General features: G+C 35.3%; 2 protein-coding genes and 1 non-coding gene across 6 annotated transcripts in view; 2 read left to right on the plus strand and 1 right to left on the minus strand.

The window, feature by feature from the left end:
- The window catches only part of LOC105841445 (uncharacterized), a 47,727-nt gene extending 23,182 nt beyond the window's left edge, over positions 1 to 24,545 (plus strand). For 2 of the 3 annotated variants that reach the window (XM_062670820.1, XM_062670817.1), the window contains exons 2-14: positions 11,051 to 11,106; positions 15,728 to 16,990; positions 17,233 to 17,253; positions 17,787 to 17,825; positions 18,449 to 18,523; positions 18,603 to 18,668; positions 18,743 to 18,820; positions 18,917 to 18,994; positions 19,381 to 19,476; positions 19,867 to 19,953; positions 20,072 to 20,146; positions 20,820 to 20,884; positions 21,356 to 24,545. In XM_062670820.1, the coding sequence (XP_062526804.1) occupies positions 16,517 to 16,990; positions 17,233 to 17,253; positions 17,787 to 17,825; positions 18,449 to 18,523; positions 18,603 to 18,668; positions 18,743 to 18,820; positions 18,917 to 18,994; positions 19,381 to 19,476; positions 19,867 to 19,953; positions 20,072 to 20,146; positions 20,820 to 20,884; positions 21,356 to 21,362 (1,161 nt within the window). In that variant the 5' untranslated portion in view covers positions 11,051 to 11,106; positions 15,728 to 16,516 and the 3' untranslated portion in view covers positions 21,363 to 24,545. The remainder of the gene's footprint in view (positions 1 to 11,050; positions 11,107 to 15,727; positions 16,991 to 17,232; positions 17,254 to 17,786; positions 17,826 to 18,448; positions 18,524 to 18,602; positions 18,669 to 18,742; positions 18,821 to 18,916; positions 18,995 to 19,380; positions 19,477 to 19,866; positions 19,954 to 20,071; positions 20,147 to 20,819; positions 20,885 to 21,355) is intronic. The other variant, XM_062670825.1, reaches the window with a different exon arrangement.
- Positions 16,812 to 16,886, minus strand: Mir2776 (microRNA mir-2776). Its single transcript, NR_107348.1, has one exon. It is a non-coding gene; the product is annotated as a microRNA mir-2776 (primary transcript).
- Positions 24,546 to 24,699: 154 nt separating the features above from the next.
- Positions 24,700 to 26,590, plus strand: part of LOC101745029 (potassium voltage-gated channel protein Shaker) — a 527,752-nt gene continuing 525,861 nt past the window's right edge. For both annotated transcript variants that reach the window (XM_062670791.1, XM_062670790.1), the window contains exon 1: positions 24,700 to 25,798. In XM_062670791.1, coding sequence (XP_062526775.1) covers positions 25,701 to 25,798 — 98 coding nt within the window. In that variant the 5' untranslated portion in view covers positions 24,700 to 25,700. The remainder of the gene's footprint in view (positions 25,799 to 26,590) is intronic.

The raw sequence follows: 26,590 nt of genomic DNA on the forward strand, positions 1-26,590 counted from the left end.
GTACGAAAAGTTTTATTAAGTCTTTCTATTTTAATAATGTAATTTGGGGTTATGTTAGTTGTAAACGTGGCTCTGAGGATAAATTGTTATTGTCTATGTGGTCATTATTTTGTTTATTTCAAAAATCAACTTTAAAATTACTTCAAATTCTAGCAGTCACAGATTTGATTCAGTTTTGTGTTAAATCTGTACCTACTATTTACATGTACAAACTAGTGTATAAAATACACAATAAACTTATAAGTTCAATAAACATTTTTATCTGTTTGTCTGCGAATTTATAAGGCAAAACTTTGTATAGGTATGTAAAATCTAGGTGGTTCTTTATAATCTATATCGTCTCGTATCTATATTGTCTGAGACAAGTTGAGAAGTTACTAAAACGATGAATTATGTTAATAGTCCAAGAGCTAACGACGACAACGAATTTTGAGAATGAAAGGCAGTTTGAAAAAGGATTATGTTGCCACATCGGCAAGCGAACGTGTCCGTGTTCTCAAATCAGGATGAACATCTATCCAATTATTGCACAGAATGTGGCATTATATCATGCAAATATAGTTAGTCAATTTATCTATTAAAAACTATTTGCAGATTTCAATCAAGTATATTCAGAACTTAGGTATAAAAACGGTTTGAACTCTATAACAAAGTCGTCTTGTAGTTTTTTGCAGAATATTTATTAATAAAGAATTTAATATCTAAATAAAAAGCTAGATTAAAACAGCCTGAACGAATGAATGTTTTCAATTAAAAATTGCAATTAAAAAACTAATCCGATGAACAAGAATGGAGGAGGAGGAACAATTGTGCGGACACAAATATGACGCTTTTTTTACGGTTAATGGGCTGAACCTCATACGAGGTGTATATGGGACTTGACGATCTGCAAATGATGAAAGCAGACCACGGGCCCAAGGATATTTTTAGTTTGGTGGCTAGACCAAACGACTTGACTCAGAACTGGATCAGAGTAGGGGGATTCTCGCGGTCAACAATACAACCAGACTCGCAGTACCTAGTTGTTCCCTACCGATTACACGTGCCGATGCGACCTCTGCAATAAGGGGGAGTCACATCCCGGTGATGGAGTGATTAAAGCGCGGAGGCTCCAATCTCAGCGGTCCATGCCCTCTAGTATTAGTTGTGGTCTCGCCGCTTACCATCAGCTGGTCTTCGGATCATCGACCGAGTGAACACAAATATATCCTGACGTGCCGTCAACCACATTACAGCGACGAGTCCAAGCAGACGATGCTCGACTTCTACATCTTCTTCTTACAAGAGGAGGGGGTGAAACGGGAGAGGGAGAGCTCTTCTTTCCTATCAGCGCCGTGCCGCCGCCGCCGATTCGGGAATCGGAGGAGAGCGTTTGTCCAGCTCCAGCTTCTGTGAGGAGGCAGTCTCCTCCTGGTGATGGTTACGGGGTGACTTGAGGGGTTCGAGGCTGTACTGCACACTACCGTTACTCTAGCATGCTGGCACCAAGAGGATGGGCGCGTCGACAGCTGCGGTCCGCGTTGGCGTCGTCGCTGTCGTCGCCGAACATACTGCGGAAGAGCAAACTATCTAGTGGGGTATCCCGGAATACCAGCGGCATCACCCGGGCTGCTGTACCGCGGAGACCGGCGTCGCTGGGCGATTGAGCGTCAGTTGGACATCTTATGGGTGGCACCGCGAGTCTGGTTGTAGTTTTGACCGCAGAAACCCCTCTACTCAGACTGGGTTCTGACCCCGGGCAGAGATCGAACGCCGTTAGCGATAGTGCAGGGAACTTAAGCCTGAGCACCAATGCTCCTTCACTTATCATTATTCTTGTTGTCATCACAGGCTGCGAGTACATAGTTTACCTGATATGGAATGAACCAAGTCTCTGTCTAGCGCAGATTTTACCTTTTGCTCAAAACAAACAATATACGTATGATTTTATGAAAATCGCACTGAAGATGCCAAGATTGCAAACTAAATTGAGTTGAAGCAGTCCATTTTCATGCAAAATAGTGTCTTGTCTTGTCTCGAGATGGGGTCGCGAGAATGCTCTTGTATCAAAAGCTATCGCAATCTGCCTATAAACGAGACCTTACAGACGAAGCGTGGTAAAATACGACAATCTCTTCAATTTCAGGCACGTTCTTCGAACGTAATGTGTTTTAAAGTAGATTAAGCTGCGTTTACTTGAGAGCTTAGGAATGTCAAAAGTTTATTTGTGTTTTTTATTTTGTCGGTGGTAATATACATTTCACCCGCACGAGAACTACGCAAGTGGTAGGTAGCATCGGTTCATTTCTGTTATGAAGTAATCACGCATTGTGGCTTAAAGATTCGATAGCAGCTGTACAATTCAATCGAAATAGCAAGCCTGTCTCCCATCGGTAGCTTCCAGTTACCGCTTAGCACTGTGACGATCATAAGGTCATCCAAATGCTTAATGCAAACACAGACGAACATCTAAGTGTCTCACCCACCTCCCCCACTTCACCCACCTCACCCACCTCACCCCCCTAGAAACAGAGAATTAAGTTACATCTTGAGTGAGGCAATTTTTATCCTAATTCTAAAGAAGTTGGCTGTAACTGTTTGCTTGAGGTTACCCTACTTACAGTGAAAATTTTTCTCTTGTCACAAACAATCATTTAAAAACTACATATTTCTAGACACTACGCTAGATATATATGTTATTATTACAATTATAATTTGGCTATTACGAATACAATTGCTGAGATAGTTGAGTTTATTTCTGTTGCGATAGATACCTACTCAAGCTCATGTGGAGCACTCAGGCCGATGTTAAGTGGAGACGAGCACAATGTGAATGCTACCAAAATTGCACCCAATTTAAAAAACGAGATTAAAGTCTCACATTTATCGACTATCCCACAGCTCCTAACACAAATGCGGGTAAAATTCACTTTAACATATTTGTTTAAATGTTTGAAAGGAACCAAGGATAATTAATTGTTATAAAAAAACACATTTTGAGTAAAAAGTATCGTAAAAATATAAAGTAACTCGAATGAAGCGTTCTTCGCCTCTGTCTGTACTACGATACGCATTCTCACCGAGGTCATGACTTATAAATCTACGCGAGTTCTCGTAGTTGGCGCCGGGATATCGATTTGTCGAGTGTCTGTTGCCTGTTGACCGATATTTTTGTTCTTTAGCGCTCTGAAACGACTGCAAATTGTGTGAGTCTGTATTAACTTTTGCAGCGTAGTTAATAATTATTTATTTGAGTCTGGAATGTGTTAATGTTTCATTTTAAAGCTTTACTTTAGGAAGTATCAGCTTATGATGTTTCGAGTTTTATTCATTATTTTAGCAATTTAAGCATTTAACAGCAATTTATTTTTATATACTTATAGATAGATAGATTAGACACCACATAGATAAATATGATAAATAGTTACGATTGGTTTTGTGAGATAATCGCATTCCTACAGTCCAGTGATATTGTATATAATTTATATTTATATATATTTACGTAATAGATGTTAACAAAAGCAGCGTTCACATCAACACAAAACCGATAACAGATAGAAAATGTGTGGGGTAACATTTACTTAAACTATTGTATAAGCACGAACGGAGCACATTCAGTATGACGTGTCTTTCTTTAAAGGAAGTTTGAGGAAAGTACTCAGCGGTAGGTGGCGACTTGGCTGCCTGCGACCTGCCACTGCTGAAGTCCATAGCTACGGTAACCACTCATAATCAGATAGGACGTACATATATATGCTAGTCTACCGAGATTGGTAATTGTGGTAGGGCTAGAAGTACCGCGCGATTAGGTATCATCACTCCGCCTATTTCTGCCGCGAAACAGTAATGCGTTCCGTCTACCTTGCTTAAATTTCAGAGTTCACGACTATTAATGCGTAGATACCAAACGCAGTGAATGTGATTGGTAATTGTGTTAAGGCTAGGTAGAAGTCCGCACGGTTAGGTACCATCACTCTGCCTATTTCAGCCGCGAAATAGTAATGCATTCCGGCTACCTTGTTTCAATTGCGGAGTTAACGTGTATTAATGTGTAGAGACCAAATGCAGTGCACGGGATTGGCAGCATTTTCCTCCGGCACCATATTTCGATGGCACTAATCTGCGTTCTGCAAACCTTAGGGTAAAATTATCAGCCCCATAAAGAAAACGAAGAAAACGTAGGTGCGCTTTAGTTTGGTCTTCATCTTGAGCGGTTCGTTCCTTCCACGCCTGTACGTCACTCTTGCACTGATCGCAGGTTCTAATCACAATATATTTCAAGTTAAGTGTCTGCTTTTACATTGGTGGTCACTTAAAATGAGGTGGGTCGTGAGGTCGTTCCACGGACCAAAAAAAAAGTGTAGGCCTAACAACCCACAATCATCTGTCGGTACTGGAATTGCGACGCATTCCGCTGACTCCTTGTAGAACTGTAAATTTATAAAAATTAAAAACAGCTATGCCTTTATATTATTACTAGCTGTACTCGTCCGCTTCGCTGGGCATTTAAAATTAACATTATTATTTCTCATCCCCACAAAGATTCTCACCATTAACGCCCCCGCAAGTGGTGTAGGGAGTCCAACAGTCATATAAATATTAGCCTATCCATTAAGTACATGTCTTTTCTACGTGGATACCAAGTATCAAGTCAAACGGATGCATGGTTCTGTAGTTATAACGGAACATCCGTAAAAACCACTGTAGATTTATATATTAGTACTAGCTGACCCGGCAAACGTTGTGTTGCCTTAAATAAGATTTCTAGGGAAATTCTAGTCTAATATATAAAATTCTCAAAAACCTCATTCAACCACATAATATAGTAAGCGGCACGTAAGTTGGCAAGGTTTTGGTGTAGTGGGGGTAATGTCGCGCATAGTGTACATTGCAACAAAAAAATGGTCACTTTTATTGCCCGCATATATGTTTATTTTATTTTATTAAATTTTTTATTTGCCATAATTTATTTTTAAGCCTGTGTGTTTAAAAGAAAGTTAAAGAAAAGAGAGGAATTCGTGAAGTGTATTAGGTGTTATAAATAAAATACAATTAAAAGTAAAAAAAATTATTTAAAAAAATATACTTAATATTAAAAATTATGTGTCGCCGTCGTCACTATCATTTTCTAATAGTGCTACCCCTTGGATTAAATTTATGGTAGCACCTGAGCTGGTGGAAGGAGTTGGCTTCTCATCGTCGACATAACGAAGAGTCGCTGTCGTCACTGGCGTAAATAATAAAACGCTCAGTGACTGAATCGACTATAATTATGGTCATTGGTATTTGCAAGCAAATTTAAAACAATAACACTCTTAACAAAAACTAAATTTAAAACAATAATAACAACTCGTAACAAAAACTCAATATAAACAAATATAAACAACTTTAGTAGGCGCATGTGTAACCGGGAGCGAACGGAACGTGGACGCGGTGCGGGAGGGGAGGGTTGACTGACTTACCAATCGCGCGCTCGGAACGGTGCTACGTCTTTCCCCGCGTCCCGCTTGATAACCAAAGAGACCTAAAAAACGACTTCTGCGCATTTAGCGACTCTTGCCAAGTTACGTGCCGGGGACTATACCTCAATATAACAAAGAAAAAAAAGAAAAAAGAAAAAATGTTTGGGGTGGACAGCCCTTATCACTTAGGGGTATGAAATATAGATAGTAGCCGATTCTCAGACCTACTGAACATACTATTGATACACAAATAAAACCAAAAAAACATGGCTGGCAAGCTACGATTGATACACAAATAAAACCAAAGAAACATGGCTGAAAAATGTATAGTGAGTAAGACAGGAGACCGGCTTCGTCCTCATCCCTACTACGTGATGTTTGCTGGATGAGTGGCGACACCTGGCGGAGATTACTGATCGATTGAATTTAAAAAAAAATCATAATTAAAGGAACTTGAAATTATAAACTCTGAATAAGAATTTATCGTACTACAATTATAATATTTGATTGCCATCTTGCAACCTTATTGCGGATCTGTGCATAGAATAAAAAAAATAAAAATCGGGATGGAAAAATAGGGGTTGATCGTATAAGAGTGAAAATCGAGAGTAATATATATTTTTTTTATTCTAAGTCATAACAAAATAAAAACAAAATTCTTGCAAAAAAATTTAGTTTTTTTTTAATTAGCAAATAAAAAATAAGGGTTGATCGTAAAAGGGTGAAAATTTAGGGTTGTATGTATTTTTGTATGTTGTATCATAAAAAAATTGAAATTAAAAATTTTGTCTAAAAAATAAAATAAAAAATTTAGGGGTGGACTACCCCTAACATTTAGGGGGATGAAAAATAGATGTTGGCCGATTCTCATAGATACTGGATAAGCACAAAAAATTTCATCAAAATCGGTCAAGCCGTTTCGGAGGAGTATGGCAACGAAAACTGTGACACGAGAATTTTATATATTAGATAGATGTGCTTTCAGATAGTCACGGCATGACTTTTGGAAACCTTTAGTGAACAGAGAATTGAAATTGATTTGCGCTTCTGCCGCTTCTACTGAAATAACTATTTAAGATAATCCAGCCTTTAAGTAAATTACTCTTAATCGATCTTAAATGAAACCATCAATTATCATAATATGTTCTTTGTATTTGCCAAAGAGATCGGAACCAAACACGCCCTCGGAGCGATTGATTCTGCTAATTAAAGAAAAATCTGTTAAAGATTTTCCGATGAAATTCGCTTAGAGACGTCACATAATTTACAGTCTATTCCGAGATAATAAAATCATGTTATTTTATTCAATATTGTCTGAAAGTGTTCAGTTATAGTTATACTCCTAGTGTATACACAAGGAGTAATTCGAACGATATCCCAAAAGGATTTGTTCATTGAAAAACAAATGACACGATCAAATCAACGAAATATTCCCAAGGAATTTCGTTCTGTAGATTTAAAGGAAATATAATTTTAAAGAATTAATTTTCAAAATTTTTAAAAAAAATTTAAGTATTTCTTTTTCATTATCAAACTTATTGAGATGTAATTATGGGACTTAACTATAAAGTGTATATGTAATAAATAGCAATGAGAAAAATCAATCAATACAGGAGCGTGAATGTATGTGAATGAATTTTGCTTGGCACTCGGATGTAATTTAAGGTCTATTTATAATTACTAGTGGTCCCGCAATAGTCGGAATTCGACTATAATTAATTTAAATTATAAGTTTGAACATTACTAAGTTTCTATTTTCAAAAACTAATATACTTCTTTTATCACAGATTTCGCCAAGACTACACTATAGACAAATATTAATAAAGACAAACAATATTAACCTATTCTCAATTTGACCACAGACTGTGTGTGTGTCAAATACATAGAGTGTGTGTACTATTCTTTTTATTGATTTAATATATTATAAATACCAAATTTTAAACAAATATTAGCATTCTGCATTCCTTCTCTACATTCTCTATAAGTGTGGGAAATTTCATACTCCCCTGTCCGCGCTATTTTCGTAAAAAGGGGTACAAAGTTTTTGCTTCACGTATTAATATATAGATAGGTAGTGAAACAAGAGTTATTACGTTAACCACAATTTTCAATTCAATTCAATTTTCAATTTTTTATAAAACTCTTGAAAAAAATTTGGATACAGTCATTTTAAAGAGAAAGTTAAAAGTTTGTTCGTGTTCCCTTGTTTGGTTGTTAGCGCATTCTCCACTCAACTGCTTTTTTTAAATTTATTTTATTGCTTAGGTGGGTGGACGATCTCACAGCCCACCTGGTGTTAAGTGGTTACTGGAGTTCATAGACATCTACAACGTAGACGCGCCACCCACCTTGCGATACAAGTTCTAAAGTCTCAGTATAGTTACAACGGCTGTCAAACCGAAACGCATTACTGCTTCACGGCAGAAATAGGCAGGGCGGTGGTACCTATCCGCGCGGACTCACAAGAAAGAAACATAGACCAGTTAATACGTGAACAGATTCAATGGGTGGGTATCATTCGTTTTCAACGAGACGCAGACGACATGTTGTAATCGAGATATTTTTCAAATTACAACTGTTATTACATTCAAATCTAATTACGTAGTTTGTTTTTAAGCTTGTCTAAATTATTGTGAAGCTTCATACCTCAGGGTTTGGTACTTATGCTGTAACTGGAGTTACAACGCGCGGCGGTGTGCACGCGTGTGCGTGATGAAGCTCACCAAGATAAATATAGCGGTGAACTGTTTTTGTTATAACTCAGTGGCTTTTCGAGATAATTTATTTAAATAAACGTAATGACATAGAACAATTATTTATCTATAATAATGTTTAAGTCGAATCGAATTAATTTTAATATCTTAGGCTATTTTTAAATTACAAATGATTAATTACAAATATAGATTACAAAATTCAAAAACTTCCTTATTGATTTTGTAATCATTGCCGTGATACAATTAATTTGTAATCTAAATTAAAAGACGCATTAATATAATTGAACGTGTCGTTTAAAAAGGAATTTAATAGGAATTACAAATTTATTAACGAAAATTTTCAAAAAAAATTGTCATTGTTTGCTTGTTTCAATGTCATTGCTGTTATGAATTGCAAAATGAAAAATGGTAAAGGGAAGAGCCGTTGTATACTCAAGAAGCGCGTTCAACTTCTTTGTTAAGTAAAATGCCAGTATTGTCTCTGTATTCAGCAAATTAACTAAGATATGAACATATTGTTTTTTTTTAATTTTGTCCCAAAAAAATTACATATGTATCTGAGAATAAAAGTGTCCAAATCTTGTTTAAGTGCTTCTAGGCCTATTTCTCTGTGATTATCATTCGCATTATAAAAACGTAAAGAGTCGGAATTTGTTATAAGAAAATAAGTTATTATTAGAAAATGCATGAGTGAAGAAATTATATAAAGTCTATTCAATTCAGATGCAAATCAAAGGTTCTTTAGACAGCTTATGCGTTTCTAAAACCCTTTAAAAATATTTAATTTAAATACGTTAACTGATTTTTGAAGATAGACTTCAGCAAGTTTATCAAAACGTCTTCTATTTGCGTGCCGTCGGCAAAAGTTAACTTTTAAGTAATCGTTCAATGTGCACTTTGGCTTTGAGTTTCGGATGCAATTATCTTACCGCGTATCGGTTTGTGCACGATAGTGGTCTACGTGAGTTTTTAAGTTGTGTAAATATTAAATTTTTGTATCTCACTCTAACAATAGGCTCACTGATTTTAAGCGTGTACTGGTCACTCAAAAATCGGATGATTGACGTTTTGTAACGGGATTCAAATATGTTTACCTAAAGGCGCGATATCTAAACTACTATATAAATTTACAGTGGTTTTTACGGATGTTCCGTTATAACTACTGAACCATGCATCCGACTGACTTGAAACTTAGTATCCATGTAGAAAATACATGTAATTAATGGATAGGCTAATATTTATATGAGTTTGGACTCCCTACACCAGTTGCAGAGGCGTTAATGATGAGAATCTTTGTAGGGGTGAGAAATAATAATCTTAATTTTAAATGCCCAGCCAAGCGGACGGGTACAACTAGTCATATATATATATATATATATATATATATGTATCCTTCGAGTAAAATCTTTTCCGTGATCACAGAACTACGGAAATCGTGAAATTGATTGACCTACAAAAATTATGTATAAAATATGAATACGTGGCCTATATATAAATATAGTTTGGTTATTTTTTGTAGTTTTCCGAAGAATATCAGACACTTTAATTAGTCCGACGGCACGTTCACTTTAGTACAGGATAATGTTTTTAAAATATAATAGATATTTGTAGAGTTTTTAGTGTCAAAAAAGAGGGTATGCGAATTTGTTTTCATTTTATTAATTTTTTATTTTTTACTGGTATTCAACTTGTTTAATAATTTTAGGATGTGAGGAATTATATTTTCACGGGTTATTAATAAGGATACATACTTATTTTGTAACGTTTGCCTTTTAGCTTGCTGCCGACGGCGGGTGCCTTAGAATACTCATACTTCAATCACAAAGGTTACATTGATAATTTGCGGGAAACATATTATAGATTCGTATTTATATCGCTTCTGCTGTACCGCAATGATGTTCTAGTTGAAAATATTCTGGAATTTTACTTCGAATGCTCGTTTTTTTTTTTGTAATTAAAAATAAATTAGTTTTTAACAACTTCGACGAATTTCCTAATCGAGTGATCGATGTTAGGTATTTAACTGTTGCGCACTGTTTTAAGGAAGTCGGCATGAAAACCATCTACCAATCGTTGAATTCAAACCCCAAACCACTGAAACTGAAAACTTTCTGATTGGTCTGTATGAGTATTTTAGGCTCTATACGAATCTCTCTAAAATAGGCTAATTTCATCGCTAAAAACATCTGAAAATCTGTTTTTAGTTAAATCTTATTCGTTTTGTGAACCTAATGCGTAGTTGCATAACAATTTTCAGCATCCAGGGTCATTTTACAGAGTATTGATGGAAGTGGGCGGTGCCTAAAAAATATGCGCGCGCACCAGAGTCGAGAACTCGCGATGGAACTCTATCGATGGCCAAAGATTCCATCGGCTTCGTTTAAAATCAACCAAAAAGTGACCCCCTCAAAAACACAAAAAATTATATAATAATCGAAATATACCGCAAGTTCATTAGAAAAAAAAATAACCCCAAAAAAAGAAAATGCTCTATATGTTAATTTCCTAATTTGCACATAAAAGTAATTGTGCTTTTAGTACACATGATGTCTTAAGGAGTTTAGCAAATTCACTAATATCAGCTTTAATAGCTATCGTGCGAATGTTATAAAATAAGTAATAACAGCTTTATTTTCCCGGGCGACTGAATCAATGGAGGGAGGAGGGTTTCACGGCTGCGCGGAGAGTGGGGGAAACTGCGCATTTTTGTTTCACTCCTTGACTATAAATGCCTCAGACCGGGGCGAGGGGGCACACTTCCCCTTCAGAGTGCGCCGCGAGCAGGTCTAAACCGCTGAGCTCCTGCCGAACACTTCTGGTTCCAAGCTCATCTAAGTGAATCAGTCTGTTGAAATAATTATATTAATTTTTTTTTTGTGTGTGATTCTACCAAAGGCATCAACCAGGGCGTCTAAGGCGTTGCAGCCGATTGCTGATTCCGGACAGAACAAGTAAGTGATAATCACAATTTTGTGGTGATTTTAATGGAGCCCTTGGACTTTTATTTTATTTGGACGAGTCACATCTCGAAATAAATTCAACTATTGGCTTCATTATTCGATGGCGTTGTGAAGTATTTATTTAGTTATTTGTGTTTTACGATTTTTAAATAATAAAAAAAGAAGTTTAATATATATATTTTTAAATAACAATTTATTTACTCCACAACGTAAATATTTTAATTTTCAGTTTAAAGTTTTTATATATTTTGTGTCAGCTGGCGAGTGAAATATGCATGCAGTCTGCGGGCATCCAAGCGATTCTTTTCTCAGTGTTGTGCTTTGCATTTATATGTTCTAAATTGGCTCAAACAATTTCAATTTAAGAATACTAATTCTCTTTTATTTCTCTGATAGTTTTAACTTTAATCGGACTAGCAAAAAATAAATTGGAATTGGTTGATGATCTTTTTAAATGTGTTAAATCAGTGTACGTCATAGCTTCAATTTTTTTGTCGGCCTTACATGAATGTTTTTGCGATAATTATTTAGAGTTAAAATAAACTTCAGGAATTTTAAAATCCCGAGCTTACATTGATGTACGGCCTCAATTATTGCAGTGTGTTCCTGTTTTCTGTTAGCCCGCAACAAGCAGGCAGAATTTAAAAAAGAAAAAATATTACTCTTTTACAACACTTAAATTTTAGTGAATATTTCATGTTTGGAAAGTTCTTAATTAAAATTTGTATTGTTGCGGGCTTTCACAAACTACATTTCCCGTGATTCATTTTTCCGCTCTACGCGTCGCTGAGTTCAAACTTACATTTCTTTTTTGTTATTTGATATTAGTAATAATCAACTTGCGTAATTTTCTATGGTTTCGAGCAAAGGCTTTTGTAATCATTCGTCTTTCAACAAAATCAGATGATATTAATGGTGAAATTACAATGCACAAAATTTATTAAAAATTTTAACAATGCCTGAGTAACTCGATGCACATATACCGTAATTCCAAAAATATTGCACTCATTTCGTTACAACTTGTAAAATCAATCATGTATATAATACAGGCAATTTTGCTCTTGTTTTTTTTTTCTTATTGAATAATCAGTCTTGTAAATTCAGTACGTCATTCGTCATTTCCCTCACCCCACCGCTTTCATTCCGCCCCTTTCAAAGCCCCCGGCCCTCGCAACCAGCCTCCCTAACGCACACCACAACCTTTTAGTAAACTGCCTCTCCACCTCCCATCTATGTACATAATGTTGTGAACAACAGCGAACTCCCTGCCACCACCCACCCTGTTTTATTTTAAAATAGCTATTTATTCATGTACATACATATATACAGCAACTTACGACACCCCTAACCCCACCCACCCCACCCACCCCACCAGGCTTATATCATAAACATAATTTATTTTGAAGGGCACTTCACAACACCTCTTGAACACCCCCCCCACTCATTTATTTTCAACAGCAACCTAGCACCCCTCCGCCTCCCATCCAACCTTATCTATTGTGAACAGCAATTCAATAGCCTCCTACCTCCACACAGCCAATCACCCATCCCCTCTACCAACTTATTTTTTTTCAAGAGTAACTCACCACCTCCTTTGCTTGGTATTCAAACATATTATGATTAGCAATTAATTTTCAATTTCTTACCTCGATGTCGTCCATCCATCATATACCGTATACTATACACCACATACTACATACCACATACCACATACCACATACCGCATACCGCATACCGCATACCACATACCACATACCACATACCACATACCACATACCACATACCACATACCACATACCACATACCACATACCACATACCACATACCACATACCACATACCACATACCACATACCACATACCACATACCACATACCACATACCACATACCACATACCACATACCACATACCACATACCACATACCTCATACCTCATACCTCATACCTCATACCTCATACCTCATACCTCATACCTCATACCTCATACCTCATACCTCATACCTCATACCTCATACCTCATACCTCATACTTCATACCTCATACCTCATACCTCATACCTCATACCTCATACCTCATACCTCATACCTCATACCTCATACCTCATACCTCATACCTCATACCTCATACCTCATACCTCATACCTCATACCTCATACCTCATACCTCATACCTCATACCTCATACCTCATACCTCATACCTCATACCTCATACCTCATACCTCATACCTCATACCTCATACCTCATACCTCATACCTCATACCTCATACCTCATACCTCATACCTCATACCTCATACCTCATACCTCATACCTCATACCTCATACCTCATACCTCATACCTCATACCTCATACCTCATACCTCATACCTCATACCTCATACCTCATACCACATACCACATACCTCATACCACATACCACATACCACATACCACATACCAAATACCACATACCACTTACCACGTACCACTTACCACTTACCACGTACCACATACCACTTACCACGTACCACTTACCACGTACCACATACCACACACCACACACCACACACCACACACCACACACCACACACCACACACCACACACCACACACCACACACCACACACCACATACCACATACCAAATACCACATACCACATACCACATACCACATACCACTTACCACGTACCACGTACCACATACCACATACCACATACCACATACCACATACCACATACCACATACCACATACCACATACCACATACCACATACCTCATACCTCATACCTCATACCTCATACCTCATACCTCATACCTCATACCTCATACCTCATACCTCATACCTCATACCTCATACCTCATACCTCATACCTCATACCTCATACCTCATACCTCATACCTCATACCTCATACCTCATACCTCATACCTCATACCTCATACCTCATACCTCATACCTCATACCTCATACCACATACCACATACCTCATACCACATACCACATACCACATACCTCATACCTCATACCACATACCACATACCTCATACCACATACCACATACCACATACCACATACCACATACCACATACCACATACCACATACATCATACCTCATACAACATACCACATACCACATACCACACACCACACACCACACACCACACACCACATACCACACACCACACACCACACACCACACACCACACACCACACACCACACACCACACACCACACACCACACACCACATCCCACATACCACATACCACATACCACATACCACATACCACATACCATACACCATATACCTTATACCACATAACATATATACCATATACTATACACCATACACCATATACCTTATACCATATAACATACCATATAATATATACCATATACTCTTTAATATAATCCTCCTGCCCTTGCACCAATAACAAACTCCACAACCACATACTTCACACACCCCTCACCCTTTCCCTAATAACTGGTAACCCCTCTAATATATTTACTACGCACATACCCTGACCATTCTCTAATAATAGGGAGCCCCTTCTCCCCATTAAATAACATTTGAGAATCGGGTCTCGCGGCCGCTTATCGACGAGTGAGCTGAGAGTTCGTCCACATACTAATAAATGCAATAGTTGAAAGCTTACTCCTGAGTTAGCTTTTCACATAATGACTACATCGTCAATTAGCCTACTTTCCAATAGCTCTTATAGGCAAGCGCTCTAGGCATTCTTAATACTGTCATATAATATGCACAGCTTAATACTGCCATCAAATTCTCACTAAATTTCTAATCTATATCTCACTGTTCTCACTTTCTCTTTGGCAACTAATCACTTCTTATTCAGTACGAGGAATGAGATCTGAATAAAAACACATTTTAATGCCTAAGTCAATTATTTTGTTGGTACTCGAACAGTGTAGAACATCGAGAAAACATTTCAGCTACAAATTTTATGTTTTTTTTTTGCTTAGGTGGGTGGACGAGCCAACAGCCCACGTGATATTAAGTGGTTACTGGAGCCCATGGACATCTACAACGCAAATGCGCCACCCACCTCGAGATATAAGTTCTAAGATCTCAGTATAGTTACAACGGCTGCCCCACCCTTCAAACCGAAACGCATTACTGCTTTAAGGCAGAAATAGGCAGGGCGGAGGTACCTACCCGCGTGGACTCACAAGAGGTCCTACCACCATGTTGCAAACTTTATTAATACATATTCCACCCTAAATACGCAATTTTATTTTGATTTTGGATTGAAAAAGTTTAAATTTCATTTTCCAATACGTAAGCATTCACAGCTTGCGATAGTGATGTGTTTCAAATATTAATTGCGCGCAATTACAACGCGGCTATATAATTTTGTTCTCCCAGGCATAACTGAATATTGTCACTGCTTCAATAGAAATTTTTCAATAGTGAAAGTCAAACAATAAGTTTTTGCCTAAATGCCCAGTAAATTTGAACATTAAGCCCATTAAACTTGAATGAAAAAGTATTTTCTTATTATTACCTAAATATTACCTTCCTCTCCCTACATGCTTATATTTCCTGTTATTGTTTATTTTTTCCTAATAACAATTAATAGAATTGTCTGATTCAAGATCATTTTTCCTTTTTTGCAGACCTGCATCATGCACTTCATCCCGATCATGGAAAATTTAAATATCGTTGGTCATAAAATAGACAGTACTTCATTTATTCAGCGCTTTTCTTTTTACACGTACATTTTCTCCTTATGGTTGTTAGTCATGACGTTTCGTATGTGGGTGTTGAATATCCAAGCTTGACAGAGGGAGATGCGTTTTTATTTCGTTTTATACGTGGTCTACAATTCCATCAGTATTATATGCATCATACACCTGAATTATGTGTACGACGTCACTATTTGTGTAACCCTGTTTTTGGTTTTGGATTCGATGTTTCTGCTACGATTTATGTTAGCTGTAATCGATAATACTATCCAAACTGTTAATCGAGCCCACAATGATTTCCACAGAGAAATGAGACATCTCCGAAATCATCATCATCGAAATTGAAATATCAAATAATCATTTAAAGTACTTTTAAGAATTAGAATTAAGTACATAACCATGTTTTGATTTGAGCTATAATATGGATGAGCTCTTTGATGATCCCAGAGATAAAATAGAAATGCAGCAAAATAAAAGAACAAGCAAGATTCAACGATAACTGACTTCAACATCACACAAATGGAAAAAACTAAAATCTAAAATTATAAACTCAAATTAGAACAATGCTCGTGATATGTATAAGTAGTTTTTGAAATATAATATAGGACAATACATACGTATACAAAATATTTGAACTATATTTTGGAGTATCATGGAGAAAAATGATTAGATTTATAAAGAAATGTACGAAAAAAATATGAAGTAGAGAAACATATCAAAATGGCGGCAGATTACCACCACCCAGTCAGAAAGAAAGATCACTGCGTCCATTTTGCGGATGATTTATGTGAAATTTTTTACTATGAAGACGAAATCGATTTACCCGACGAACCACGGCTTGTCTCCCCCACTCTCAACGTTACGAAACTAAAATGGATAATTTTCGCGATAATAACGGCTATACTGATCACGATCTCGGCTGTGTTGTATCTGGTAGTTACAAAGCCTCATCTGCAGGCACCACCTCCAGATGAACAACAAAGGCTTCTTCGGCAATTCAAAATGAACAGGACTGTAGATGATAATGAGCTTGCAAAAAAGCAATTTCGGGTAAAACCAAATTGTTTTTTTGCGTACTCTCTAATAGGAGTACGCAAATTCAACAAAACAATTTGTCTTTACCCGAATAGTACTAGCATGATACCGGATAATAAAAATGCCGAGATCATTGACTTTCGATTGGATCCACGGAAAGTGAGTTGGATTTTATTTTTCTAGTTAGTTTTTTTTTTATCTATTCGCTATGAGTAGTTTTTTGGGCTCTAAAAAAAGGAAGTTTCTTCTTTTTCTAACTCTCTCACTAACTCTTCAAACTCTTCTCAAGTCTTTTCGCTTGTTTTTCGCTTTTTCTGAGATTCATACTTAAGTTAAAACAATAAAGATTTCTCATTAAAAAAAAATGAAAACATTGGCTAATATTATTTTGTATGTTTTAGATAATGGCAAAACATCGAGCGGTGAGTATTATAGTTAATCCATTTTTTTACTCACCATTATTTTTTCATTTCGAGTTGATGTGAAATTATTTGGAAAATATTTTTTTTATGGATGTCCTTATCAGTATTATTTATTGGCTTTAAAATTATACTTATAGAATTACAATATTACATATAGAAAGAATTATAGAGACACTTCGAAAAATTACAAAAAAAAAACAGAACAATAGAAATACAGTAATATGACCTTGTATGCCTAAAATAGACAAGACTCACAGTGTCCTGTCTTAATTCCTATGCTAATTCCTGTTACTTTATGCCATGAAGCAATCACGCGATTGAGGTTGAGAAAGGACTTTTACTTCTAATTGTGAATACCTATGATGTAAATACATAATTCTAAAATCAGGATTTCAGTAATCAGCATATTTCCATAGCTCAAGTCTCTCTCTCTCTCTCTCTAAGGCCAGCATAAAACAATAGTTTTTTTTTCAATATTTACACATTAAATGAATGGTTTATACAACTCTCAAAAAATATTTCATTTGTTTCAGCTAAAAGTAAATTCGAAAGTTATACCCCCAACAGGACAGGTAAGAAAAGTGCCTCAATTATTTGTCACTTATGTAATTAATATACTTCTACGAGTATATTCATCAGAAGCATTTTATCTATACTAATATTATAAAGAGGAAAGATTTGTTTGTTTGTTTGTATTGAATAGGCTCCGAAGCTACTGAACCGATTTAAAAAAATCTTTCACTGTTTGGAAGCTACACTATTCACGAGCGACATAGGCTATGATCTTTTTTGAAAAAAATTAGGGATTCTTACTAAAACTCCAATAATGTAACCAAAGGTATAAAAAAATTACCTAAAATATTCTTTACATCGCGTGCCCTGTGAAAACTGTTGATGATAGAATAAAATAATGTACTACGACTTTGTAGAACATATTAATATTTACAAAAAGTGTCGCGACAGCGTATGTCTGCCTATTATAGTTACGCCGCAATAAGTGTTCTTTTATTTAAAAAAATAAAACAAAGTCAAATATCGTTGAAATTTTTGTTAAAGACCCGAGCGGAGCCGAAGCGGGCCGCTTGTTTTCAAATAAATCTAAAGTTAATCATCTATTTAGTTATTACAAGAATTAGCTTTATTACTTTATAGTCATTAGTTTCAAAAACTAAAACAACAATTTTATTTCTACCAGCCGGAAGCATTAAGCCATAAATTAGGAGTTCAAAGAGGTGCCTTTATAATAGAACCGATTGAATTCAACAAATTGGTATGTATTATAATTTAACTGTTTGTAATGTTACATTTTACGAAAAACGAATAATATAATCATCTCTTTCTGATGACAGGACCCAGAGATGAAAGACATTGAAATGTTTGATACATGGGAAAATTTGTTAGCGGCTATACTTCGTGTACGTAAGACGTTAATTCAAAATTATTGTGTTTTTATGAAGACAAAATGCTTATTAAGTTTATTTTGTTATAGGGCTTAGAAGCATTTAATACCACAGAAGAATTTGAAGCCGATGAGGCATCGAGAAAGGCACAGCCTTTCAAAAGAACGGTAAACTAGATACTTGCTTTTAAAATCAGACCGATACCTCGATGGCTTTATTGTGATTATTAACCAATATCAAATTATAATATCCTTTAATAACAGAGTTCAGGCGCCTTACACGAAACAGTGGCATTCAAAGTCAATAGAATCTTAGAAAAGACGATGGCAGATAGTGCTTGGGTAAGTTACAGATGAAGCTATATCTCTTTGATTAAATTATGGGTATTATCTATGGGAGGGGCTGGCACCAGTGACAAAAAAAAACACCTAACGCATTATTTAAACTAAACACGATTTGTCGAATTTGTAGTGGATACAAAAACGTATTTTTACGAAGGACAAACAGAAAATCAATCGGCAACAAACAAAATGATGTGAATGTAGCATACTCATCATCAAATATTTATTATTGCGAGTCAATACCATGAAATAAAATAAGTAGAACAATTTTTTTATTATTTATATTTTGGCTGGGTTAGAGCATACAATCCACCACTTTGATAAATCCCATTTATTAGATGTTTAGTGCAATAAAAATAAAATAAAAAAACAACTACAATTAACAGGCTTCAATCGTCGTAGAAACAATATCACAGATCTATAACAGTGAAGAAAGTGAAGAAAGTGAAGAAATTACCAACAAAATGGCAGTAAAAGTATCGGTAAGTTCATACAATAAAACCTATATTTTCCATTTCGAATATACTTTGTACTTTACAACACTATAACTTAAATTATTGAACGTGTGTTAGCTATATCCTAGTATTTTTGAAATCATTTTTATTTTTATTGCTTAAATGGGTGGACGAGCTCACAGCCCACCTGGTGTTAAGTGGTTACTGGAGCCCATAGACATCTACAATGTAAATGCACCACCCACCTTGAAATATAAGCTCTAAGGTCTCGGTATAGTTACAACGGCTACCCCACCCTTCAAACCGAAACGCATTACTGCTTCCCGGCAGAAATAGGCGGGGTGGTGGTACCTCCCCGTGCGGACTCACAAGAGGTCCTACCGCCATAGAAGAGAAACTAATCCATTATAATAACAGGAACAACTGAAGATAGACATGCAGGGAACCAGTACTGAAGAAACATTTGAAGACGCTACGAAGATAACCATGGCTTCTAAAAGACAGGTAAGCTTAGACTAAGCAATATATTATTATCATGGTCAGTTTGATTTGTGATCTAACTTTGGCTGGGACCACTAGGATATCGTTTATCGACTTGCTTTACTTATTCATTTAATAATAGGAATTAGAAGAACGAAGAACATCAGAGGCAGAAAACAGTGACGGCTTAGAAGAATTGAAAGCCTTAAACGATACGGTAAGTTTAACATGAATATTTTTGTTACACAGTTGGAAACATCCCTTTATTTTAATCTTATTACCCTTTTTATACTATTTGGGTGAAGTGTGGCCAGACTATTTTGCTGGAATTGCTGATGTCCACGAACAACAGTTTTACACTCAACATCAATTAGGCTATTGTGCCATTTACCTTCGAAGTCAATAATAATAAAGTAGTTAACAAAAATATCTACCTCTCTCTTTCATGTCAATACGGACAAAAAGATGCCTTATTTTTATTTCTATTGGTTCCCTCAGCATAACCTACTAACTAAATAAAACCCACAGCTTATAAACTATCGATACTAATAAATATTCTTCAGGGTACGTACTGATGGCTAGAGGAAAACTAAACGATCTCAACCCTAATAGCTTGAGATTGTAGTCCATATTTGAACTACGGCCGCCTAGGGGACTGAAGCTGAAACGAGAAATTATAAGTTACACTTTTCCAAACGCTACGTTCAAGTTCTGTGCAGTAAAAGTAATATGTTTTTTGTCGACGATACCGATCGGCTGATTGCAAGCCTTTTCGTTAAAACACACGCATCCAACGCTCTCTTTCTCTGTTCCTTCAACAACTTACACTTAACTTACACAACAGTAAATCCCCGAATTATTGTATAAACTAACATTTTAATGTCCCTCAGGTAATCACCACTGATCCAACGAATGAAAATAGCACGGCAAAAGAAGAGTACAACATCACGCAACGGTAAGTTTCAAAATATATTATTATACTGGTGGTAGGACCTCTTGTGAGTCCGCGCGGCTGGGTACCACCACCCTGCATATTTCTGCCGTGAAGCAGTAATGCGTTTCGGTTTGAAGGGTGGGGCAGCCGTTGTAACTATACTGAGATCTTAGAACTTATATCTCAAGGTGGGTGGCGCATTTACGATGTAGATGTCCATGGGCTCCAGTAACCACTTAACACCAGGTGGGCTGTGAGCTCGTCCACCCATCTAAGCAATAAAAAAAAATTAAAATATAATACTAATCTACTTATCAATGACCAAAATATAATGTAGTATATAACATATACGTGAATGATGTATAGATTTTTAAAGACAGCATTATGAAAACTAATTATAATTTAACAATTTTGGCATAGTTTTTGAAATAAAAAATATTTTACAATAATGCGTTATTGAAACATCAATTTAATGATAGATTTTCTTTGTAGCAGGTAAGATCCATCCAGTCCTGGGGGGTGATCGAGGTAAGTCTTAGGTAAGAACACGGCCGCTGATTTAAATTCATTTTAAAGAAGATACAATATCAATCAATTACGCTTTGAGAATTCAGTATGACGTAATAAAAATCAGCACTAAAGTTGGACACGTAGCTTGACCCGTCAAAGCTATTTATAGACTTAACTTTGATCAAGCGCCCTCTGAAGTGAACATGTTTTTGTTAATGCTGTTATTAAATATTAATTACCTAGTTTGTGAATGTGCTAGTGTAATTCGATGATTTAATAACACAAGATAATAGGATGTTAAAATTAATGTTTTTGGTTTCCAAAGTACTTGTTTGAAATAAAAGTTAATGAATTGAATCAGCGGTCATGATTACAATGATTTCAAATTTGATTTATGATTATCGTAAATAAAAAACAATAATCAGGTATTTTATTTTAAATCGATTGAAAAGTTTATTTATTTATTTGTAATAGTCAAAAAAATTTGTTCTGTACTTTAGTCATATTAGATGATGTTTAAATTAGTTTCATTTTCAATCGAATAATATTGGTTTCACATATATTTTCATTTTGACCGTTCATATGAATCGTCAGTCTGTGGCAGGCCATCCATAGGTCGGTAAGCCATGCCCGCTTCAAGTTATTTTGAAAGCTCAAAATTGGTAATAGATCCATTGTGCGCCGAAATTATATCATTAAGAATAAGAGAATGGATCGCAATAAGATCGATTGTAATAAGATCATGCGGAAACTTCTGATTTTGTAAAAGCATTGTTTTACAAAGCTTTCCAAAAACAGAGACCACGTAAACAGATTGGTTAGATTTTGAACGTTTTAGTGCATAACGATTTTTGGCACACATTACCAAAGAAAACAATTTTATCCGTTGAAAATTTAACTTAAAAATGTAACAGTTCGAACATCAAAGAATGTAAAATGAACGAAATGATCTGGCTTTGTCTCTGACATTGCCTTTTATATGGGCTACAATGAACAATTGATATCTAGTAAGCTGCACGTCCGAATCTGTATTTCAATACAAAGTTTAATTATGTATTATTTTAACACAAACTATTGATATCTTAACGATATTATCTTAAAATCGAAAATTTTGGATTGGAAAATTTTGGAACAAATTGAATTGGGAAGCGAGTTAAAATTTTAAAAAAAATCATTTAATTTTGAAATAATTTTAATGAGTTTAAGTTTAATGAAATTAGTTAAAGCAAAAATTTCGAAAAGCGCTAAAAATTCTCCTTGTACTATGTTTTTCGACAAACAAATATCATGTCTGCCGTAGCTGCTTAAAATCCTTAACCTTACTATGAAATATCGTCATTGACTTGTGTTTAAATAAAAAATTAAATTTATGAAAAAAAATTGTATTATCATCTGCTAAAATCTGCGCTGTACTTTTTTTAAATGTATTTTAAACTGCAAGCACTATAATTTTAAAAGAATATTATGATTACAGTTATAATACTGATCACTGTAAGCTCTGTAACATATTTAATTTTTTTCACTAATTAATAATTAATTATAATTTAATTTTTATCATACCAGAAATGTATAAATGTAATTCTGTGGAACTTGTGTTCGTAGCTACATTCGTCAAGTAATTAATTCGATAGCATTTTTTCCTATTATTTGAATTAACTTTTAAATGTATAACATTGGACATTACAAACACTTCAGAACTAGAGTACAAGATCCATCTTATGATATCATTCATCTTATGTTGAGATGTAAAGTGAGACATTAATTATAATTAATTGATCAAATTCAACGAAACAAATATATGTATCTTTCTTGGAGAGAGATTTTCAATAAATGCTTCTAATAAATGAAAACATTTCCGAAAGTAAAACTAAATTTATCAATGTTTAGATTTCAAAATCAAAATTTACATTACCTTATCGTCTCGAATTTTAAAAATTTCAATCCGTTTCATATTTTTCTTTTTTCTCCGTCCTTTTCTCCGTATTTATGCCACCGTTAACATTTTAAATAAAAAAGTGGCCAATAATAAAGATAGGCATAAAAACAAAAAGCAAAATATTAAATTAACTTTGGTAGAGACGATTGTTTATTGCTACTTTAAGCGCGCTACGTAATACAACATATTCCGTAGTTGGTTTTCTTCTTAATATAGAAATTGATCGGTTTTAAGCAGCCAAATAGCAGCTAAATAAAAGCGGTCGATTTGTCTACTACAGCAAAGCCCGTTCTCAGTAAGAGGCAAAGTTTAAACAAAACTCATTTTTGAAATATTTTATGCATCTAAGGTTCGTTGCTAATTAAATATACAATAACACTATTTCATTTATTATATTCAGGTTCTTACAAACTAATTTTGACTATAAATTTATGGATGATTTTATTAATTTAAAAATGATTTAAATTTGATTTAAATTTACTAATCATTCAGTTTGATTTGATACCCATATAATAATTGTTAATTTATTAATAGACGTTTGAAACATGACGCCATATTAAAATAGTGATTACGATATCTTCATCGAAACAAGGCAAATGAAATAACATGCTAAAATGAGTTGGCACATGGTAATCATATCGCTACGTCACACGAGATCTTCCGAGTGTGTTTGGTAATTTAAAACTTTGGTAATGCTCAATTAGCGAACGTCTATAAAATCGTATATTACGACACAGTGACACGATCTCTCGTTTGAAAGCGCAAACATTAGTTTTACGACGAGCTCTTTGCTCGCGAAATGTTAAATTCCTAAAAATAAACTAACAAAACACGCGAGAAATTCACACAACGGGAATCTCTTTTTAGTGTTTCCGGTACCAAATACTAATAATCTAGGCAAATCGTTCATTTTTACAAACTCAATAATGCATGTGCATTCAAGAAATAAATCGCGCTATCATATAATTGTGTTGTGCACGCAAATACTATTTAGATATTTAAAAATGAGCGCGATCTGTGAACTCCGGGAGTATCTGCTGGTCCATCTCAAAGCACGTAGCATAAAATCAAAAAGAAAATAACAACTCAAGTTTGTAAATGATTCACGTTTTTTTTTATGTGAACGCTCCTCAACACCTGCAATAAAAACAAATTAAAAAAGGTTTAATTTAATAATGAACCTGCAATCGAAACTACTAGTAACACAGGTGACGGCTGGTTTCGTACCAACAACAAGTCTGCCGGCTTGAGCCAGTAGTAAAGGTAACAAAAATAAACATATATTACTAAAATAAACATACTTCGCTGTCGATTCCCACGTTAAAGAAGCGAGTCTATTCATCACAGTCACTCTCATTAAAGTACTATTTTTTTTTAAATATTTTACACTCCAGACGATGGCTATTACATATAACAGTAAAAAACAAGATTCGACTGTGCGAGGTGAAAATAAAATAAGATATACATTTTTAGCCAGTTCGACTTTTACTAATATAAATGTCCGACAAAAAAAGGCAACTTAATAAACACGAGATTTAAACGGCTTATGTGTTAAACATAAAAATTTTCGGTACATTGCTATAGTAAATTAATTTATTATATTCGCAATAACAAAATGCGATTTAGTGTTTTTAATTTACCCTCTTTCACTAACACGAACTAAGCTTGAGAGCTTCACAATTAATTTCATAGAATATCATTGCAAACATATTGTGTTTTTTATTATATCATGCAAAACAAGAATATGAAATTAAATAGTCCAGTAAAACCCCGAATTGTTAAGAAAAAGCCTAATTGAATGTAAACAAACACACGGAGCATCCTATGACACCCAGATTAAAATATTTTAGTAAAAAAACACATAATTACACTACACTTAACAGATAATTACGAGCGCAGCGTGACGAGAATTATTCAAAGAACGAATCTAATATAAGCTTGAGTTGCCATTGACCTATAATACGTGAAGCGACTTCCAAAAAGAAACCACCATGCACGTATAAATAGCTCACAACAATACGTTTGCTTTGAGCACAGCCGATTGTCCGGCTAGAGCACTGAGGGCTGGGTAATTACGCAAATGTGATAAAAAATTCGAGTACCAAAAATAAAAATAGCCGTCGCCACAAGCGCAGACACGGTAACTCCGGAATACTTTACGCATTCACTGAAAATATTCAACGGAAACATTCTAGTGAGACCGCCCGTGTGGTACGCGAACGATACTTCGTAAAAAAAAACTTCGTGCGCGCAATATAGGTACCGCATTGATGCGTAAACAATGACAAGTTGTGTAGTGCATTAGCTATCCGAGAGGAATTGAAACGCGACAAAAAAAAATAGTGCCAGTGCTGTGTATTTCGTGTTCTAGTGATATAATATTCCGTATTAATGTTCGCGGGTGGTGGTGCCGGATTCCAGAAACAATCGAAGCCGCCCTGGGAGAACGCTAACACCACATCGACCCCGACCGAAGTAGCTCCGTCTTGGTGAGTCATTTATTTTACGACATGCAAAATGACAGGTTGAAAATTGTTCAGGGTCATCGGAGATAGTGGCAACTTCGACTGGATACGCGCTGCATTTATTTACGTACGGCATTTCGCATATAAATTTACGATCTATTACGAACTTATTTGGCGTACACGTGCTATTTTATTAGCGGTCGTAAGTTTAATAACTTATTAGTCGGTTATTAACTAAAACGTTTATTGTGCGCGCCGGATTCCGCTGCTGTTATAATGAAGGTTAAACTGTCTTCGTCTTGTGTATTTCGCAAGCTGCGGTAACATATGTACCCGATCGCGTGATCTTCGTACATTGAAAAATAAATAAAAGAGCTTCAAAATTTCTCATGATTTTCAAAGCCGTCGATACCGTTTGATGTGTAAACAAAAGGTTCTTTAAAACTGACTGGGCATTCGATATTTGCACTTCCGATCTCAAACAAAATTAGAACTTAAAACAACGATTTCAAATTAGAAATTGGCTTGAAACGGGCCAATGTTTTCGATGTTCGTTTTGTGTAACTGACAAATGTTTTCAAACAGCGTGCGGTTTAAGAGTTCACACTTATTGATGTTTCCAGCCTTCATTTTTGAATGAATCAAAGCGGTACACCGCAATGCGTTTACGTTACGACTCCGGGGACTAGGTAGGTCGTTGAACTAGTTTTTTTAAATAAAATCTGATATTTTTCAAATATTTTTCTTTTGATAAGAAATCTTTGATGTTTTAAAATACTTATTGGAATCGGCCGGTTTTCGTTAACACTATTAGCA

Source organism: Bombyx mori, chromosome 1 (genome assembly GCF_030269925.1).
Source record: "Bombyx mori chromosome 1, ASM3026992v2".
Lineage (NCBI taxonomy): Eukaryota > Metazoa > Arthropoda > Insecta > Lepidoptera > Bombycidae > Bombyx > Bombyx mori.